At 36.4% G+C, this 12,321-nt stretch overlaps 2 protein-coding genes across 6 annotated transcripts in view; both read left to right on the forward strand.

Annotated features, from left to right (window-relative positions):
• LOC126758431 (uncharacterized) overlaps positions 1-1,970 on the forward strand; it is a 31,876-nt gene extending 29,906 nt beyond the window's left edge. The window contains exon 5 of the mRNA XM_050472690.1: positions 1,779-1,970. Within this exon, the coding sequence (XP_050328647.1) occupies positions 1,779-1,970 (192 nt within the window). The remainder of the gene's footprint in view (positions 1-1,778) is intronic.
• Positions 1-12,321, forward strand: part of LOC126759669 (dopamine D2-like receptor) — a 281,735-nt gene that overhangs the window by 56,571 nt on the left and 212,843 nt on the right. The gene's annotated exons all lie outside the window — the stretch shown is intronic.

Consider the following 12,321-nt stretch of genomic DNA (forward strand, 5'->3'; position numbering starts at 1 on the left):
TTTCTGCGTTGTGCTCAGCTAGTTCCAAACTCATGGAGGAAAACCATTGACACAGACCATTTATGCATACATTACATTTATTTTGGATGTCAACAAGTTGTTTGGCTACTGCTACCACTATAAGGTCGTCCACGTATGCGATTAGCTTAAAGGCCTTTGGTTGTTGTATTCTTAGCACCCCATCATACACGAGATTTCATAAAAGAGGACTTAATACAGGAGCTTGTGGTACTCGACAAATAGGATAGCTCTTGGTGCCTTCGTTTTTGTCGTAGATCAGCTTTATATTTTCAAAATAACTCATAACAATATTTATGCGGTAATAAGGGGCGCGTATTTTATATAGGGTTTCGAATATGTTTGTACATTTAGCAGAGAGAGAGAGTAGCATTCTTTACATCCAGAATAATCAGTGCACGAAATTTGTTTGTAGCACCTTTCCATCTTTTGCCACTTACTGCACATTTTGCAGTATCGACAACTTCTTTTAGTGCATCGATAGTGGACCTTTGTTTTCTGAAGTTGTATTGTCTTTCTGATAATCCCCCGGCTTCGTAGATTGCAACTCCAAGCGGTTTCCTATTATGCTTTCGTACCTTTGCCTATTGTGTCGAGCATGCACAGAGGTCGATACGATGAAGGTTTATCTGGGTTTTTTTTGGTTTTCGGATTAAAACCAGACGCTGGACTTTTCAGGGATCGAGAAACTCCTCTTCTTTTATGCATGCGTTGTACATTTTAGCGAAAAGAGTGGGCTTTGAAATTATGGCTACCTTTAGAGCTCTGTTTGGTATATTTCCCCTGGGTTTACTGGTAATGCTTATTAAACTTCATTATACCTCGAACAGGTTATAGTCCCTCAGTTTTTGTGATATCGAGTAGAAATGCGCAAGTCTTTTTCTTATCAAGACGATGCTCATTTTTCGTAACCGCCGATATTGGAACACCTTAGCCCATAGCTCTCATATAAATTGAGCGAACGGAATCAAGGGCTTGCATGGAACGCTTTGTCATTTGAGGAGATAACTTCTAGAAATTTTACCATCTTGTACAAAAACTGGATTTCAGTAGCAATTTAGTGGTAGTTGTGTGGCCTTGAGTTAAATATTTCAAAAATATTATTAAAAATAAATAAAAACCGCTGATCTCGTGATTAGAGCACAAATACAGGTATTTGTATATTTGAAGCAGATGAAACCGATTACAAGCAAACCAACAGTAAATAAAAATTTGTTTATTTAAAACTTCGTTATCAATATCCGGTATGAATATGAGTTGATGGTAAAAATTAATAAATAAATGTAATAAGAGAAACCGGAAGTTTTGCTTGATATTGGGGCAACAGCAGACGGAAATATTGGTGTGCCACTACATTTGGTGAATATGAAACTAATAACGTGTAATGTGTAAATTATAGTAATGTAAGAGAACCTCCATTGTTTCGAAGAGTGTAGCGAGTGCTAATCTTTTCAACACGCCACCAAAATCTATAATCGACCATAAATGACATAAATGGAGTTGAGTGTCTGGAGCCAGCCATTTAACAATGCCGTCAGCACAATGAGCAATTCCCCACCCACTCATTGGCCATCTAAATATAAACAGCCCTTTCACCAGCCACCCTTTATAATGCCTCCGCACTCAGTACGCTAAGCTATGCCACCGAAATATCTGTGCACGTGAGTGATTATGTTTGCTGGATTCCGAGGTATGAACTGTTGCTTTCCCGTAATAGCCGGAGCACAAGTTTAAAATACTTGTATTTATTTTCTGAATAGCTCTGCTTGTTACAACCATTAACACTACCCGGTACAGCTGCAGAGAGTCGAGGATATGGATTGAATAACAATTTGTGGATGAAGTTCGTTTCATGTCCGCTTATCTCGCCTCTTTCGCCGATGCCGACGCCGTCGAACCGTCCACACAAGACCTACTACAAAATCAAAGCACAGTCCTCGATGGATACATGAGTATATACTTAACATATGTGTAAACACAATGCCTGCCTGATTTGTGTGTCCTTACGGTGGCAGTGACCGAGCGTCTGCGAAGGTGGAAGGCTGCTCTGGCGCGCAAAGTGTTTTGGGCCCAGGTGTGTGTGTGTGTGTGTGTGTGAGTTTTGAATGCATTTGTTATCTGGATGTATTACGGTGATGTATCACATGCCAATCACTGCGGCTCGTGGTTGTATTCATACAGAGCTTGACTTGAAGAATGCGACTACTTGAATGCGGATTACATTAAGCCGCTTAGAAACGTCAAACAACATCAATTCTCCTTCTTATGCGTAAGCTTCATTGCGCCAATCGTATATCCACTAGTTCCCTTCCTCCTTCTACCTTGCCCTCAAGTGGAACGGTTTTGATTTTGTTGCCATGGCATGCGAGGCAATCTGTAACTGCCAGAGTTTGCAGCGCCTGAAGTACTCGCATGTCGTAGAGTTCCGCTCATCCGAGATAATTTGTCCACTCAATGGCAAAAAAAAGCGAAAAACAAGAAACAAAATAGAGTTGAATTTGAATGAGAAATAAAGTAAATAAATTGCTAGAAACTAAAATTGTATTGTTTTCAATTTTTCCCAACAAAACAAAGGATTGCGAGTGAAATTCGGTATTTCCAGTTGTGAAAAATTGCCGTCCCCCATTCTTCCAAATGTAGCGTATTGAGATTGCATGAGGAGTTTATTAAACAAATTGAATGGAGTGGATTAAAATAGTGGAGCAAATATATTGCTTGCAGCTTCACAGGAGGGATCGAGCTATCCGAGTACTCCATAACTCTGCAGAAACTCAATAGAAAGTCAGATGCATTCACCGTGTGTTTTTACTATCAAGCAAGCATCGTGTTGTATAGAGTAAATTTGCAATTTTGAGGAAATATTTATTTATATATTTTAACCGTCTTGGCTTACTAGAAACTCTTCATAGTTAAACGGTGTTAGTGAAGACGTGCTCTGATATTATGATATTTGGTCAATATAAGAGAATAGTAGCAATAATTTATTTCAAGAACTGTTCGACTTGGTATTACCACCCTCTGACCACAAGTTACTAATTTCTTCAAAATAAACGAAGGGCTTATTCAACTGATTATGCCGAATTCCGCATTCGACGGAACGATGAGCTGTACGAGATATTTCGACATCGACATAGTTCAGCGAATTAAAAGACAGCGGCTACGCTGGCTAGGTCATGTTGTCCGGATGGACGAAAACACTCCAGCTCTGAAAATATTCGACGCAGTACCCGCCGGGGAAGCAGAGGAAGAGGAAGACCTACACTCTGTTGGAAGGACCAAGTGGAGAAGGACCAGGCTTCGCTTGGAATATCCAATTGGCGCCACGTAGCGAAAAGAAGAAACGACTGGCGCGCTGTTGTTAACTCGGCTATAATCGCTTAAGCGGTTTCTACGCCAATTAGGAAGAAGAAGAAGATTATGTAAGTCCCCGCAAAACTAATACAGCAGTGTAAACTGACGTTGAGCAATACCAAAATCTCCGCCGGGTTCGGTAGGGACCTCTCCGAGCCGTTCGATACCAAACGAGGTTTCAGACAAGGTGACTCCCTATCGTGCGACCATTTCCATGTATTCATGGAGAAAATAGTTCGCGCTGCAAATCTGAAAAGAGAAGGTAATCCTCTATAAGAGTTTATAGCTGTTGACGGACGCCGATGACACTGAGTTCCATGGCTTCAGTAACTACGCCGTTAATTCATTGACATATTTCAGTGAATTTAGAGACAGCAGCTACGCTGGCTAGGTCATGTCGTCCGAATGGATAGAAATACTCCAGCTCTGAAAGTATTCGACGCAGTACCCGCCGGGGAAGCAGAGAATGAGGAAGACCTCAACTCCGTTAGAAAGACCAGCTGGAGAAGGACCTGGCTACACTTGGAATCTCCAATTGGCGCCAAACAGTGAAAAGGAAGAATGACTGGCGCGCTGTTGTAAACTCGGCTATAGCCGCGTAAGCGGTATCAGCGCCAATAAAGAAGAAGAAGATTATGTAGAAAGTAGCGTTGGCGTCACTGAAGTTGCAAGCTTGAGTGATAGCAGTATATAACATACATTTATACAAATATTTTTTTCGTATTTTACCCTTCTATATATCAATATATGTGCTTCCAAAACTGCCCTGTATGTGTTCATATATTTAGGTAGCAATTCAAAACTTTCTACAGCGATATTTCTTTTTTTATTGTTGGGCAACTTTTATGTGAAAATTTGTAGTCATAAAATATGAACTTCCACGCGGTTGTATAGGGTGTTTCAATGCGTGCACAGCAATTAAAAGATGTGTTTTAGCAAATCAAAATGGTTTTATTTTCGAATAAGCTTCGCTTAATGAAATTTGTTAAATAATATAATCCAAATGTCCAATAAGGAAGTGAAATGCCATAACACTTTCGAAAAACAGGACCTGAAAATCAACGATATCGTTCGCATGAATGGCGTATAAGTTTAATCTTGAGTCAGGTTAATTCCCTCAGTCCATAAATGAAGTACTGACACACGATTACAATCGCTCAAAGCTTTGTTTGAACACACAAGGGAATAGAAACTTTGGTATTTAAATTGCACATTTTCACTAGTTGTAAATTTACCACTTTTATAACACAAACGTCACTCATTTACTGTTATAAATGTCACTCACATACTGCCAAAAACAATTCCAAATTCAATATAGCTGCATGCATATTGAAAACCCGTTATTTACATACGTTGCACATACCTGAAAGTAAGAACGTCTGGGAGTTTATGGAAAACAATTGCAATGATTGATATGGCGCCAGCTAACAAAGTCCGATTGTACAGTTCGTTTACTACACACCTGAATGAAATGGCCTTTGTACTAGAGCACTTCTTTGTCAACCTCTTGGGTTTCAGTCTGAGACTTTATGTGAGGTTAAAGTATAATTGCGTCTGTGTTTATAAGACTGCGCACAAATACAATTTGTTTAGTTTAAGTATTATATGTTGAAAGTGTGCGAATCATATGAAATCTAAGTGATATCACCAAAATACAAAAAACATCGTAAGTGAACAAATTTAATTAGAAAATTATTTTCAGTGTAAACTGTTTTATTCTGAGGTCTGGAATATGGTTTATATAGGTGAGGAGTGTAAGGTCCAAATACAATGATTTTATATAAATTTTCTGACATTCTTTTAAAAATGAAATATTATGTGAATACAATAACAAAGTTCTCCAAAGTACTCTGGGAGTATAAGATACCTTACTATTAATGTCAGTTGCTTGATCGTTTCGCCACTATTCACGCTTCGACATTTTATACTTTGCAGCGCTGGGTTTCATAAGAACTTGTGTGAATCATCGAACCGCCATATTTCGAAAATTTTTATAAAGAGTCGAATATATGTATGTATGCACCTAAATGTATTTATCTTCTAATTGAAGAGCGATAACAGCTCACCGTAATAAGAAATGCAGAGTTACCATGGAAAAAATAAATCAGTAAGAATCTGAAGCGGAACAGATACCGGCAACAGCTGACAGCTTTAAGTGGGGAGGGGCGCACGATACGGAAAAAAAGGATTTTATATATACAAACTTGTACCACATTTTCAATTTAAGCTAAGAACTAATCAAATAACTTTTTGGGCTTGCAGCCATATATTCATTGGTTTTTTGTTGGGAGAGCTTGCCAACAAAGTATCAACAAAGTTATTTGTGATGAATATTGCTGGTTCACTCAAAAGTGTAACTATAAAATACCAATTGTAAAGTTTCTATTTATTATGTGTTAGATGTGATTTACATCATCAAATGTATACTTTAATTTTCAAGATTTTTTTTAATATGATGTTTTTTCATGGTCCAAAAAATTGTCAACAGAATATAACTATTGTGCGCAGGAGCGCGCAGGTTAGCACTTACACAAAATAAACTTTAAAATCTCCTTAATCGATGAAAAAAAAATCGTTTGTTTTTCATGAGTAATTCGCACGTTTTTATACTACAACTAGAACTGTGTATATTAAGTTTGTGATTATATAACGGAAGGAAGCGTAATTGTCGGAGACAACCTTATAAATTATATATATATAAATATGGGAGGTGGGCGTGGTTGTCAGATTTTAACAAATTTTTTTCATCTATGTTGAACTGAGTCGATTTAGATATCCGTCTGTCTGTCTGTCCGTTTGTATATATACGAACTAGTCTATACGTTTTGTAACAGAGGCCAGCATCGTTACTGAAAGGTTGGTGAAACGTAACATTTACCTTCAAGAACAGCTCATTTTGTCAGAATATTTTTGCAGAATATTATTCGTTGCAAGAAGCCAAGGACCTAGACTGAATGATGTGGAAAAATTGCTTGCATGTCCGCAAAGTGACAATATTTCCTATTTAAAAGAGATTCAGATCCTCGCGTCGCTAACATTATGCCCGTATGTGCATACATATGTATATCAACGGAAGCAAGTGGCAAGAAATACGATACGTACTTCTAGGTGTGTATATACATACTTACACATTCGGCATCAAACGTTCGCGCAGCCATATAGCTTTGATTGCATCACTTGTTTGAGGCGTTGCCACAAACGCTTTCACTATTTAAAAAATTGCTGGCTCATTAGTGTAGCGTTTAGATTTCACACCAAGCAAACATATGTAGTTGATAAAAGTAACGGCATATGTGAAGGGTAATTGTCCTGTGGTGCTGTCGAAGTTAACGTTTGGCCCCTTGCTTTTTTGAAAGTAAACTTGGTGCGTTTGTTTTTCCTAGTGCACGTTTTTATACCCTGAACATGTATATTAAGTTTGTCACGAAGTTTGTAACATTAGAAGGAAGCGTCGGAGACCCTATAAGTATTTATATAAATGATCAGTATATTGAGCTGAGTCGATTTAGCCATGTCCGTCGTTCTGTCTGCCCGTCCGTCCGTCTGTCCGTATATATATACCATTCACTTCAAGAATCTGCTCATTTGTCGGAACTGCCGATATCGGACCACTATAACATATAGCTCAGTTGAGCAAGAACTGCATACAAACTTAACGATTAAATCAAGTTCTTTGGAAAAGTTCACATTTGCTAAATGTATCTTCATGAAATTTGGCACATTATTTTCTAAGTGATTAATATCCGAAGAAATTGTTGATCGGTCAAAGTATAGCAATAGCCACCATATCAAACTGAAAAAAAGTTCTTGTATGGAAAACTTTGCATTCGAAATTCGAATGTATCTTCACGAAATTTGGTATAGATTATTTTCTAATCCTTAACTAATTGTAATTATGAAGAAATTGTTCAGATCGGTTAACTATAGGTATAGCTGGAACGATCGGAATCAAATATTGATTTAAACATTCATTTGATTTATATCTTCACGAAATTAATTATATGAGTATTTTCATAAGAAAATAATGTAATATCGGAACAAAATTTTTCAGATCGGATTACTATAGCGTATAGCTTCCACACAAACTGAACACATAGTTACTAAAAGAAATGCACCTGTGAAGGGTATATTAGCTTCGGTGCAGTCGAAGTTAACGTTTTTTCTTGTTTTCAATCAATTTTGGTGTTGCTATGCATGTACTCATGTAAAGAACCGGTACTTTCATTAAAATACTTATGTGAATAAGTATTTATTCCATTGATATGTTTTTGAATACTTTAGAATTAAATAAGATTAGTTTAAGTTAATTTGAGACTATTATGCATTAATTGCGCGTTGGACTTAATCATAGCATGATTCCATTGGACTACTACCATCAGTTGTTTTACGCATCTAAAGTCGAGCAAAACTGCATGCTAACAGGTCCATTAACTCATCCGAGTGGCTTTGGTAGTTCTTCATGACTGCTAAACTGTTATATTTCTTCAGTGCACAACTTCTATAGTGATTAAGTGGGAGCTCTGTGCTCTTGTCAAAAAATTTAAAATTGTAATATCAACAAAAAAAGTACTCCGGTTGAAGTTAAACCAAAGGAAATTGCGCTGGCTACAACTCTATGCCATTCTCAATCCTTATAAGTACTAATTGTTTTAGCCAACATCCAGAGTTAGGTTAGTGGAACAGCCTTTTAAATATTGATTTATACATTCTTTATTTATAAAGTAAACCATTAATTATACAAGTATTAAAGTCAAATAAATAAGTTTATTAATGAATCATTTGGAAATTGCAACAAAGCTGGTGCGTTTCGGACCAGTTGATCCACCTACCGAATTGTTAGTTATAAATTAGTATGCTCACTACACGACGGGTTTCCTTTGCTTAAAACATACATACATACCATACATATACATTTGCTTAAACATACATACATACATAACATATATATTTATATATAATATGTGTTTAAGTGCGCACATGCACCTGTAGCTGGGCGGTCTCGTTTGTGTCAGCTTTACTTTAACGCGTCCACATGAAAGAAAATTAAGTTTTTATCGATTGGTCTTTTCCCTTTTTGACACCTCCACCACTCGTGCACACACATCGCTGCGTACGTGGTAATGTTTGCGTTGCTGAGTATTGCTGTGTACAATGCGTGTATCACTGCTCACCAAAATTTCACGAAGATAAACATCGTCATCAGAAAGGTAAATTTGAAAAGCTTCGATTCGACACCCAGCTTCCTTTTGGGCGCTGTCGTCGCTGTCCCTTTGTGCACGCGTGCGGCTGTGGGTGGGGGTGGCTGGCATACATGCATAATGTAATATTTACTCTAATTTAAGCTGATATCGACGAGTGCGTATCCACAGGAATAACCAATTTCGTTATTCAACGTTGTCGCCACCATCCAATCACCTAATTCCTCGCCCATCCACATCTCCACCCATCCATCAGCCATTCCCAGCAGGAAATGCCGAGTTCTGGAAATATGCTACAATTCGTTATTTGCGCAGTTTCAAAGAAGGTAACGGGGCTTACATGACATATGCTTATGTACAGGTGTATGTGTACGGATTCCTCAAATATAACAACATATTGGTTCTTGGCTGGGTTTCTGTCGTGCTTTGTGGGGCTTTCATAGACTCTAACGGAATGAATTTCGATTTGACGGTAAAATGGTTGCTATCAATTTACAGTGTGAGTTGCCGATGCCCTTCAAAAACTCTTCAGCGCTAACCCACTCACAATGAAGAAATTAATCTAACTCTGCAAAACTAAAATTGGGATCGTTTTTCTCAAATATAAAATGCTTTTTGTTGATGAGGGTTTCTCATCTGCTCGGTTGAATTAAAACAGGGCTTTTGTAATAACTTGTAAGTTTTGATATATAATAATAATTATTCGAACGCATCTATAATAGAGACATATATTTCGACTAAATAATATAATTAATCTACATATATTCGCCTATATCCTAAATTATGATCCTATATTATGGGAAATCACACGAAGTAACACCGCCTAGAAAAAAATACAGGAACCATATCCTAGCATGTTTTCTCAATAGTTCTGCAATGTGACTAAGATTTTTATTCTCTATCCAATTTTTAATGCCAATGATCCACTGTGCGTGGCTCCAATTCAGGCAGCAGAAACTGTTGAATTCTTTCACAGCACCTCAGCCACTTCAAACAAATAATGTATTTCCAATACAGGGTGATTTTAGGTTTCTGCACAAAAACTAAAATTCACGAAACGTCCGAATGTAGTTTTGGATTCGGAATTCATTAAGTAGGCTCTATTCACTAATTGGGACATTTTGAAACAAAGTCTCAATTTATGGCAAGTGGCTATTTACAATACAGTATCTAGTCTCTAAACACAAAATATCGTCTCAAATTTGTCAGCTGATAGTAAACAGGTCACAAAACTTAAAATAATAAATAGAAAACAAAGTTTTTTATTTGGCTTACAAGATTTTGAAATTTAAGAAAAAAAATTGTTTAATAGCAGTGAACATAATAATATCATTAAAGTCTCTCCAATTGAAATCTGGAACACTTCAGAAATATGGCAGATCCATTTCTTGTATATTATATTTAGAATATATTATCGATTGTCAATATCATTATGTTGGGAGCTTCTAGTTTTCAGTTTTATCTCCGAAAGTAATTCAAGGAATACTAGATAGCACTATATTTTCTCCTTGTAGGTCCGTAACGATTCTGCAAATATAACAATTAAGCATCTATATACGAATAAAAGAAAATAACACGTATTCTCCATTTTGAATATACTGAGAATGCCCTTAAATTTCGATATTAATAAGTACGGTTTTCATTGTGAAACTTTTCTACGTTTGTACGAGTATATCCTTTCTATACCCAAAGCGTTTTATCTCCGTCGAAAGGTAAAATAGCACCCAGTATATGTATATGCAAGCATGTGTGGCGCGTCCCATCTATTAATATAATATAATCGCTAATATTTGCACTCCACCTACATTTACGTTTGCCTTGACTCATACTTGTACCTCGCGTCTGCTCGCTTTTGGGGTAGACGATTCGGCCCTGTACGGTTTTCAGCATCCACACGTTTGCTTATTGAAGCGCGTGTGCCACAGACATTTTTCCTTGTTCCACGGCAACGTACATACATACAAATGGTGTATGCACAGGTCCTTACATAGCTCCTGGCGTTGTGTACCGTGAATGTTTATTGGGAGTATATCTTCCTAATTTCTTATTTATGAGTTATTGATATTTATTGTTAAATATTGAATGATACATAACAAATACTATTACATTTTTTAATACACTCGCACATAATTCATATGATTTGTTCTTTTAAGGAGATTTATCTTTGCCCGAAATTGTTGGCGCCTAATTTCTTTAATTTAGGTGGATTACCAGCGACAAAGGACTACTATGCTTAAGTAAATCTCTATTTTTTCCCATATACACATAAAGATATAATTGTATATTAGGGTGTTTTCTTTTTTGAACTATTAATTTTTTTGAATCCCGTCATGAAATTTGCTTGGAAATACCCTAAACAAAATTCCCTGAAAATTTGAGCGCTTAATATTAACATTAAGAACTGGACCAAGGCATGTAAAAATTTTCCATTGAAAATACACGACAATCGTGATTTTGTATCTTTAAATATCTATAGCTCAGAGGCATTTTATGGCATTGCTTTGATTTTAGACACATATTCCTCAGAATTGAACATTCTAAAAAAATGCCCATTGCGACAAAGTCGAAACTCACACAGACGAGGTAGTACGGCGGTCTAAAAATGATTTTTCCACGAATTTCGCATTTTTGTATATATCTCGTAATGACAAGAGCTATAGAAAAAATCTAAATGACAAACTTTAAGGAAATTTTATTTGGACAAAATCGCTGTCATTACTATTTCTCGAGATATTGGGATTTTTAAGTAAGGCTGTATAAAATTTTCATAGACTTTTTAAAATAAAAAAATAAAGTATTTCCAAGGAAATTTCATGACGGGATTGAAAAAATTAATAGCTAAAAAAAAGAACACCCTAATGTACATATTTACAAATGGATAGGTGTGAGCATAACTTTGGTGAGAAAATAAAAGGAATTTATGGAATGAAAACGCGAAATTTTTTTTTGCTTTCGTATAATATCTCAAGCAGTAAGGATATTATAATAAGTTGTCAAAAAAGTCTTGCGGTATTTTCGATAGTTGGCGTTGAAAGCGCGTAGTTCTAGTTTTATTCGTCGCATCGGGTCATGCTATACCTTTTTGGAAAGCTCATTTCACACGCTAATACGTGTTTCATTGTTTGTCGTTTCTTTTAAGTCTCGTGAGTTATAGCGTCCAAACATGGAGAAAAATAAATTATATTTTAGATAAAATGTGATTGGTAAAATTTTATAATTCCGATAATGATAGAATCGTGAAATAAGTTAGTTAAGACCGGTGTACAAGCTTGTCATTTAAATTTCAATAAAAAAAAAATTCAATAAAAATACCGCAAGACTTTTTTGTTATTAGATAAAATGGATTCCAAAAATCATTAATGAAATAGTTAGCATCAAGTAATCGGTGGAGAGATAAGTGATATCTTACTCGATTGTGGACGAGGTATTCATTTAATTAAAGATAAATGCCTTTCTCATCTTCATTGTGCTGGTATGTGCCACGTGTAAGTCACTAAATAACTCTTCTCTGGGAAACCGTAATCCATCCTCGAACTACTTTAGAGTGGTGTTCCATATTCCTCATCTTAAAACCCGCATGTCATTACCTAAATCCAGGTCTCGTTTTTAAATCTTGCGTTTACTATGTAATTGTTGTCAGTTTTAATGTTGTCAGTATTCAGGGGGTCGACCAAAGTGTGCAGTCTATTTCGTGTGCATTTAAAAAACGTGTATTCAGAGTCATCCTCTTTCAATGCTGGTGGTCGGTGGTCCT

This window comes from Bactrocera neohumeralis, chromosome 5 (genome assembly GCF_024586455.1).
Source record: "Bactrocera neohumeralis isolate Rockhampton chromosome 5, APGP_CSIRO_Bneo_wtdbg2-racon-allhic-juicebox.fasta_v2, whole genome shotgun sequence".
NCBI lineage: Eukaryota > Metazoa > Arthropoda > Insecta > Diptera > Tephritidae > Bactrocera > Bactrocera neohumeralis.